The 9,328-nt window shown below is 57.0% G+C and overlaps 1 protein-coding gene across 3 annotated transcripts in view; it reads right to left on the bottom strand.

The window, feature by feature from the left end:
- Positions 1-1,355: 1,355 nt before the first annotated feature.
- Positions 1,356-9,328, bottom strand: part of CPNE2 (copine 2) — a 47,509-nt gene continuing 39,536 nt past the window's right edge. For 2 of the 3 annotated variants that reach the window (XM_078438796.2, XM_078438798.2), the window contains 2 exons: positions 3,237-3,473; positions 1,356-1,912 (listed from right to left, as the gene is read on the bottom strand). In XM_078438796.2, the coding sequence (XP_078294922.2) occupies positions 1,805-1,912; positions 3,237-3,473 (345 nt within the window). In that variant the 3' untranslated portion in view covers positions 1,356-1,804. Of the gene's footprint in view, positions 1,913-3,236; positions 3,474-7,122; positions 7,354-9,328 lie in introns of those variants that run through there. The other variant, XR_014136244.1, reaches the window with a different exon arrangement.

The following is a 9,328-nucleotide window of genomic DNA, read 5'->3' as shown; positions in this document are numbered from 1 at the left end:
CTGAGCAGGTGGGCAAACCAGCAGACTTGTGCTATTTAGCACGCAGTCTTACAGCTGGCATAAGCAGGAGTTAGGCATGACCCAAAGGAGGCCAATACACTAGCCCTGGGATTCCATCCGTGTTGCCAGCTGGCCCCTGGGCCATTGTGCTGTGATTTCCCAAAGGTTCTTTGGGGAGCAGAGCTCCATGCGATCCTGCAGCCCTTTCGGAAGTGAACGTGTCCCTAAAGGATATTTCGACTTTTGGTGGCCACAGAACCAGCAGGGGTATTGGAAGCTTAGAACGAAGATCTCCTTCACTCGCCCTCACCAGACAGACCTCGGTTCCCGAGCCTACCAGGTACCCAGAGGTAGGAACCTGCCTGGTGTGTGCTCTCAGGTCTAGCGGGGCCCAGGGAGAATGACCTGGGAGAGGAGGTCGAGATAACAGACCTCCCAGTTTCAGTGCAGAGGAAGGACAGGTTCATTAGCAACCGGACCAGACTCCCTTACAGAGTCAAAGGAAGTTGCAGTGGAGTCAGTAGAGGCTTTGGAATTGGCCAGATCCAGATGGAAGTTCTGGCTCTGCCTTTAATAGATTTGATTAGCTTCTCTGCTCATTTCCTCGTCTCTGAAATGGTCCTAGGCAGGGGTGATTGAAAGATTCATCAAGATTATGCCTGTAAAGCTCTTAACATGGATCCAGAAACAGCGCTTAGTATAAATGTTGGTTGTTACTGGTTACACAGAAGCCTATGGCAGGGGCTCATGGAAACTCCAAGGCCGGAGGTAGACCAGAGAAAAAGAGGAGGACGCCTGGCTAGCTTCATGAACTTGGGCCTGCGCCAGGGTGTGGCATGCCCTAGAAACCAGTGGCTGCTGTCAGCAGGGACACAAGCAGCCCTGTTTAGCGTCCTGAGGGCAGAGGCTTTCACATAGAGCAGACCACAGCCCATCCCCCGATGCCTGGAGACCAGGAAGAGGAGCTAATGGACATCAGTGACTGCTATCCTGTGTGCCCGTGTGGTGCAACTCAGGACAGAGTGTAGACAGAGGAGGAAGGAGGGGGAGGGGTCAGTGGTAGTGGCTGGGCCTAAGTACCCAGAGACTGGTGTAGGCTCTGTATGGGCTTCAGTTACTGGTGGGGCCGGGCATTGTATCCATCCACAGCTATCTAATGTGCCAAGTTCTGTGCCACTTTAACAGAGGGATTACTGTTTGTGTGGAATGTGTGCCCTGCCCCCCCCCCCCCCCCCCCCTTAAGTAGAAATGATTGCACCATCTTGCCGGGCTTGTTGGGAGAAAGAGGTTTTCGTGTTTCCTTTCCCAGATCAGTGAGCCCATCGGGTCCCAGCTGAGGAAGGAGAGGACACAGGAACATCTGAAACTCCTTTATTACCCTGAGTATTACAAATAGAACACAGTCACAGTATAAAAAAACAGAGCAGGAATTAGGTGCAGGCAATGACACAAAGTATGCACTGGGGACACATTCCTTTCAGAGTCTGCAGCTAGTTACTTGGAAAAAGCCAGTTATGATTGTAAAAATTTTCTCTTTAATAACAGTAATTCCACTAAAATTATACAAAGTACATTCAATACTTAAGGGTAGGGAGGAAGCCAGTTTGGCCCGGAAGCATCATCAGTCGACTCCAACAAAGGAAGCCCAGCTGGGCTGGGGGAAGTTGGGGGTGGAGGTCCGGTTGTAAAAAAAAAAAAAAAAATGGTTAAAAAAGCCACCCACAAGGAAGCAGGGTGAGCGTGCACGTTCCTGGAGAGGGCGGGAGGCCCAGCCGGCATGCTGCGGCTGGGCACGGGCTGGCGCTCAGGCAGGCTCCGAGTTGGTGGGGGGCAGGTTTTTATGCTTGAAATACTGCACAACTTGTTGGGGTAGTTCCGCCAGCACAGCTTTGGCCAACGTCTCTTTTGCCGCCTGCGGGGGGGGGGGGGGGGGGGGGAGGGTAAGGTGGAGAGGAGAGACAGGGTTACTGGAGGAAAGTCGTGAGAGGCACCAGGCCCAGACAGCTGCTAGAGGGAGAGGGTGTCCCTGGAGGACAAGAGCAGTCTGGAGGGCCAGAGTGGTCCATAACGCGCATCCCTTGTCCCGGCCCAGGCCTGAAACCCCACTGGCTAGCAGCGCTTTCCTTTATATGAAGTCTGATTCTTACCTTGAGCACTTGAGATGCCTGGGAGTAACATTTTAGGATAAATTTGTGTGTAGGAAGCTCCTGGGGAAAGAGATGGTGGAGGCGAGCTGCATAGCCTACTCCCCTGGCAGATATTTCCTGAGCACCTCCTTGGCCACCATAAATGGGCTGGGACTGGCTCACCGCTGAACACCCAGCTGCAGGCCAGGCATAGGGAGTCAGTCAGTGTCCTCAGCCTAAATGGGGAGCCAAGGCCCAGCATCGAGCCTCAGGAAGCTAATGCCCCAGAGGAAGGAGCTGGGCCATCTCAGGCAAACCCAGAGGACACTGGGCAGAGTTGTGAGCACCACTGGGTATAAAATATGCAATCGGTTCATGCTGGGACTAGTTTATAGGATCTGAGCCACAGAACCCCGAGAGGCCTTATGGCCAAGGGAACCTAGGCCCAGAGACATCAGGGACTTGCCCAAGGCCACACAGTGAGCTTCTGGTCAAATAAGAGTTGGGCCCCAGGCTGGCAGTACAGGGTGGCATCTGAGAGACTGCTCCCTCTGGGATCCTGGTGGGCCCAACTGCCAGAGCAGTGACCTTGTGGGCAGACCTGGGGTCACCTGCAAATAGGCTCAGAGCCACCTCCAGGAACAAGGCGGGGCTACCAGTCCCCCTGTGGAGGCCATCCTAAGATGGGCCTCATTTCCTGTCTGTGAAGGATGCTGGCTGAGGTAAGGTTACCAGGAAAGCCTCTCTCACCTCTGGGCCTTTGCTCTCACACCACCACCACCCCCCCACCCCTGCCTGGCTTGGACCCACAGGGATAACTCCCAACTTCTGGTTCAGGACCCAGGTTAGAGGGCAGGGCTTCCATGAAACCCTGCCCTGGAGCCCCAGTCTAGATCAGGCAATACCCTGTGTGTTCCTCGAGCTCAGGGAAGCAAGTGCTCATGTGGTCGCGGGGCCTCCTCTCGGGGCAGGCCCTCGGGCGGGGCGCAGTCAATGGAGCGGAGGGCGGAGGAGCCTCAGGTTAGGCAGACACTCCCCAGACTTTCATCCTCACTAACTGGTTGCTGGGGTCCCGTAAGTGCCCCCTCCCCAGCCCAGGCCCACACTCACGTTGCGGAACTCTCGGAAGGGCACAAACTGCACGATATCGCGGGCAGCCTCCTCCCCCGTGTGGGAGCGCAGTGTGCGGCTGTCCCCGTCTAGGAACTCCATGGCAGCGAAGTCGGCATTGCCCACGCCCACGATGATGATGGACATGGGCAGCTTGGAAGCCTGCACCACGGCATGGCGCGTCTCCTCCATGTCACTGATGACGCCGTCCGTGATGATGAGAAGGATGAAGTATTGCTGCGGGAAGGAGACAGCAGGTACGCTGAGGCCTCTGCCCCCCCGCTCCCCAGCCTCCCCCAAACCTTCGGACCCCTGGGAGGAAGGCAGCGCTCCATCGTCAACAGCTGCGTTCTTGGCAGTCAGGACCACGGCTGAGAAGGGAGACCCATGCTGGCCGACGGACTCGGGGGCCAGCCTCCCTGGCTCTGTTCCACCTGCGCAGAAACCCCCGCAGCCCGCTTGTGCCCGATCGGCACGGCTGGCCTCTGAGACGGCGCACTGGTCATGCAGGCGGGCGCTTCTGGCCCTGTGGGACTCTGCTGGTAGTAAGTGACTTGGGGTCACACGGCAGACAGCATCAAGCCATGGTGTTAATTCTGCACAGGTCTTTAAATTCCACAAACTGTACCCAGGAGGGAGTCTTGTTTGATTCTAGTGTGCCTTTAACGCCTACCATTTGCAAACCTTCCTTACCAACAGAGAGGCGGGAAGCACAGCCCTTCGGGGGACCATAGTTTCTAGCTAGACTTCACTATCAGGTCCGGTTTGTTGTGTTTATTTTTACAGTTACTCTCTACATATGGCAAGTGTAACTTTTCGCTTAGTTGGGCTACAAAGTTTCTTTATAAAATTACTTAAAAACACTAATTAGCATGGGTGATGTTGGCCATAGCGTGAACTGCAAAGGGCGGGGGTGGGTAGGCGAATGAGATTCAGGAAGGCTCACTGGCTGGTCTGGGCAGAGACCCAGCATTCTAAGCAGGCTGAGACCTCAGTTTCAACTTGGCCCTGACCTTAGCACCCTCTGGCCCCTTTTTGAGGAATGTGGTTTTCCTCCTCTGTAACATAAACAGAAAAGCCCTATGTGGCCCTAATATTCGGAAGCTTTTGCCTCCTAGCCTGATCCTCCGGATTCTCAGGAGAGGAAGTAGGGGGCCCAGCCTCGTCCAGGTGATTGAGGGCAGACCCAAGCCAGATCTCAGATCAGCGCCTGGCCACCTTCTCACCCAGCAAAGCCATTTGCTCCCTGGGGAACATACAGAGGCCCCCTTGGATGCCCTGCTCTCCCCCTTGTACCTCACACAGTCGCAGTGGGAGCAAGTGAGCCGTGTGGAGGTGTAGACACACCATCCTAAGCCCCCTGCTTCCTGTGGCTGCCGTGCAGCACAGCCTGCACTGTGCCTTTAAGAGACCAAGCCCTTGGCTGGGGATACCTGTTGCTATGGAGATGACAGCCTAGATCCCTGCAGTGGAGGGCAGCTGCTGCCCTTCCCCCTCCCCTCCCCTGCCCCCCTCCCTGGTTGGGGGCCTTATAACCCCATCTACACCCTTGTTCCCCCCCACAGCCCACCATTGCTCCAGCACCCCTTCCTTAAGTGGCCCTCTGGCCCCCCTTCCATCCTGCAGGATAGTCCAGAGCATTATTTCCCAGGCACCTAACCTGGTGGGAGGGAGGATGCCTGGCCCCCGTCAACAGGTTCACCACTGGGGGCAGGACTGGCCTCCCACCCTCCTTCCAACGACCCTCCTGGCTTTCCCCTTTCAATCGGCCGCACCTCTACACTAGGAGATTGGAGCCTGTGGCCCCCAGGCCGCCTCCTCTAAGGAAGGCCTTAGAGCCTTCTTCCCAGGGAAGTGGGCGCAAATGGGGCCTGGGTTCCCGCAGGACCTCGAGTACCAACTCCCAGGGTGAAGAAGTCCCTGCTCACACGGCAACAGTGCTGGCCCTCCTCACCCTGTGCTTCCCAGTTTAGAGATGGGGAGAGGGGCTGAGAGCGGTTCAGTGACTTGCTAAAGGCCTCACAGCTGGGAACGAGCACAGTGTGGGTTCAGACACCAGCCTGGCTGACTCTACAGCTGGGGCTCTTTCCACAGTGTCCTCCTCTACCACCCGCATTTTGTGGCCGAGCTTCTCCAGTAGTGGGCCCTGGCAGGGAGGCGGTTTCTGCACCCCCTCACCCCACACCGTGGGGTCAGACAGCCTTAGTGTCCAAGACAGCAGCCCAGGGAAGAGCCCAGAACCATGGCACTGGACATTAGCCCTTGCTAATGCACCAGCCCGCCATAATGCTCACGACCACGTGCTCGACCGCAGCTTCTGCCCAGCTGGGCAGGCCTTGGCAATGAACGTGCAGCTAACAAGTCCTGGGCTCCTCACCTACCCCAGGCAGAGTCAAGGTTGTCCAGGAGCCTCTTAAGCCACTACAACCCCAGGGGTCCACAGCCCCACCTCCAAGACAGAAGTGGGAGGGGGCTGTGGGAGAGGAGAATGAAGGGCAGAATCAGGAGGAGGGAGGAAGGAGGCTCTGCTGTCCCCACACAGAGCCCAGGTCTCCCCAACCCCAAGCTTTCCTACCTCCATGCCCTTCCTGGTGCCTCTCCTCCTGCCTGGCATACCCTTCCAGCCACAGCTCCAAGATCCATCTGAGCGTCCACACCTCCATCCCAAGCAGATAGAAGGCCCTTCTGGGCCCTGAGCTCTGCTTCCCCTGCCAGCATTACCCCTTGGGGAGGTCTCCTCTGGATGCTTCTCTCTCCCCCCACACTCTGAGGGCTCCATGCTCCAGAAACACACCAGTCAGTGTTCTAACCAAAATTAAAACCCCCACTACGACTCAGGGATGGAGTATCTTTTGCCTTTACCCAGAGATTCTTCAGGCTTCTGGAACTGTAAACAGTCACTTCCCCTAATGCACTTAATATGTGATCTGATTTGTAAAAAATCGACCATGACAGTTCCAGGCAGTCTGGGGAAGCTGCTCCCTGGCTTATTTCTGGAAGTTGGCTACAGAAGCTTCTGGTGGTGGGGGGAAATTCCTAGGATGACTGTGTCCCAGCTCCCCCCGCCACTGGGACAGCAGATACCTAGGTAGCCAACCAGGAATGGGCAAGACCCAGGGTTTATGGGCAGAGGGAAGGATGAAGGTCCCACGATAGGGACCCACCTGGCCCCAGATGAACCTCTTAATACCCTTCAGTGGCTCCCCACAGCCCTCAAGAGAAAATCCAGATTCCTCACTGGCTTCCAAGGCCCTGTGGTAGCTGGCCCTCATCCATCCCCATTCACCCCTCTTACGTCAACACTCCTTCCCTTCAGTTATGTCCAAACACGGCGCCTCCTGGCCTTTGCCTATGCTGTTCCCTCTGTCTGGGGCACTCCACTCATGGCTAACCCTTAAGCATCCTCCAAGCCTGGACATCACTTTTCCAAGAAGCCTTCCCTGAGTCCCCTTAGGTTAGGCGCACCTTTATGATCCTGTACCTCCGTCACCATGGGTTTGATCACCTTGCACCCGCAGCTGGTTTCCAGGCCAGGGTCCCCACTAGACTGTAAGCTCTGGAAGGGCAGAGGCCGTGCATCACAGTCTCCCCAGTGCCGCACAAAAAACATGATCCAGGAAGACAGGCTGTGTGTGTGTGAACGGGAGAGGACAGGCCTGCATAGAGAGCTGCCTCCCACCACCTGCTCTCGAGTTCCTATACGTGGGTGTGCATACATCTAGGGACAGGGAAGGTGAAGCCACACCACGTATTGCCCCTAAAGCGGCTGTGCAAACGTGTCAGTTAATCCGCAAATTATTTCCGTTTGCCTTGGGTCTAATTGTGCTCAGTGCCATCAAGAGGTGACCCCAGAAGATTCAGCCGCCCACATTTCTTGAGTGCTTACTGTGTGCCAGGCACTGTGCTGAGCAATTTACATGCCAAACTGGTTGAATTCTCACAGTGTTTCCATGAGGCAGCCACTGTTGCATCACCTCCATGGTACGGGTGAGGAAACAGGTTCAGAGAGCTTCGGCAACCTGCCTTGGGTCACACGGCCAGGCAAGTGGAGCAGCTGGGGTCTGAACGAGGTCGCCGGGCCTCTGGAGCCGGAGGCTGAACCATCAGGCGGCACCACCTTTGGAGCACAGTGAGATGTGGGACAGCAAGGCCAGAGGTGGAGAAGCCTGTCTATGTGGACGTCAGGGTGAGAGGGGCTGAGAGAGGCCCTCTGTCCCACTCCTGCTTAGAAGTGGCCCAAGTCACACCGGGGTGCGGGGTAGTGCTTCCATGAGGGGTGAGGGTGCCAAGAGGAGGCTGCCTCCCCAGGGTGGGAGGCCAGGGATGTGACAAAAGTGCCTGGGGTGTTGAGAAGATCAGGGGCTGGACAGAGAAAAGACCAAGTTTCCCCTCTGGGGAGCCGTCAGCAGTTATTCCCCAGGACACAAAGATCCCCTTCCTGGCCTCACCCAGGGCCCAAGCCCCTGGCACACCCGGGACCTAGCAGACATAGGCACCCTTCCCCCCAGGACCACACGTCCTGCCCGGTCCTACCCTGGCTGCAGGGTAAGCCTGGCAAGAGCACTGGCTTCGCTCCTGCTACCATTTGCATTTCTTCCTTTTAAACAAGAGTGCGGGCCTGTTTTTCCATCCCTTTGAAAGCTGACTCAGGTGGACAACAGACTGGGGGTGACAACGGCCTGGTTCACAGACGGCAGGCCTCCAGACGGTGCAAGCCCAAGGGCTGCCTCTCGTCTGCCCTCCAACCCATTCCAGCCCTGCACCCCAGGAATGCAAAAGTAGTCCCTCCCAGGCCTTTCCCTGGTTGCTGTCTCATTCAGGTTGCCCCAGATCCTCAGGGCACCCAGGGGGGCTTTATTTCTCCCACCTCATAACGGAGAGAGGCTCAGAGCAGGAAGCGACTGGCCTCAGGGCCTCAGCCGCCAGCGGCCGGGCAGGACTGGCACTAGAGCAGACCATGCCCCCTGAGGAAGATGCCAGGACCGCCTTCCTTCTCCCCTGACCTGCATGCCGACCTCCTTCACGTTGTCCCGGCCTCTGGCGTCCTGTCTGCCTGGCCTTGCTCCTCCTGGGTGCAGGCATCGCATGATGTTGCTAATCCGAACACCACCTCCTCAAAGTAGGTCCTGTTAGTACCCCCATCGTACAAACAAGGAAACAGGCTAAGAGAGGTTACGTGATTTGCCCAAGTCACAACGAGGAAGGAGTGTGAGCGGGATTCTTCAAACCCTGGAAGCCTGATCCCAGAGCCCCCTGTGGCCTTCTGAACAACTAGACCGTGTCCTTCCGTCCTGCCCTCTCCGGGCCAGCCCTGGTGTCCTCTTTCTTGCTCTCATAACCTCCACCTCCTCCATCTTTACCACCACTCCCGAAGCCAACCTCCACCTCCCTAGTGACCAGGTAGGGCCTCACCCTCCCTTTCCCTTTAGGAAAGGCCCTGCTGGGTTCCCTCCTCCTGCCTCTCGAGTCCTGCATAGCGCCCAGTCCGAGGCAGGGCCTAGGACAAATTCATCCACCCTCCCACCCCCCCGCCATGATGCTTGAGCACCTGCCACAGGCCGGCAGGAGGTGATGGCGGACACAACAGCAGCAGCCCGGGGCCGTGGGGCTGTGAGTCATGGGGAGAGACGCACAACGGACGAGGAAATGGAGACAGCTAAACAGATGATGCTGCTGCCATCCTCGGAGTCCAAACGAGAATAAACAGAGAAGGTGGGAGAGCAACCTCAGAGGGGTGGTCAAGGCCCGCCACAGTGGGGGCATCTGAGGGGACCCTGAGGAATGGGTGGAACCGGCCGGGCAGAGTGTCACCGGGGCAAAGGCTCTGTGAGGGGAACAAGCTTGTGTGTGAGCAACAGGCATGAGGTTGGTGATAGAATCATAAAGGGAGGAAAGTGTGGGGGAAGGGTGGGAGAGGAGGTCTCTGTGGAAGGGAGGGGCCTGGAGGGGCCAGATCTGACATTTGCTGTTAAAAGGATTCCAGGCCGGAGAATGGATTGTAGGGGTCAGAGGGGTGAGGGTGTGGCTGTGATGTCAGATGACAGAAGACGGTGGCCTTGGCCATGGGAAGGAGAAGTCAAGAGAGAACCTAG

The sequence above is a fragment of the Panthera onca genome, chromosome E2 (genome assembly GCF_046562875.1).
Source record: "Panthera onca isolate mPanOnc1 chromosome E2, mPanOnc1 haplotype 2, whole genome shotgun sequence".
Classification (NCBI taxonomy): Eukaryota; Metazoa; Chordata; class Mammalia; order Carnivora; family Felidae; genus Panthera; species Panthera onca.
The sequence above is the reverse complement of the archived record's forward strand: the minus strand, read 5'-3'. Positions and strand labels throughout refer to the sequence as shown.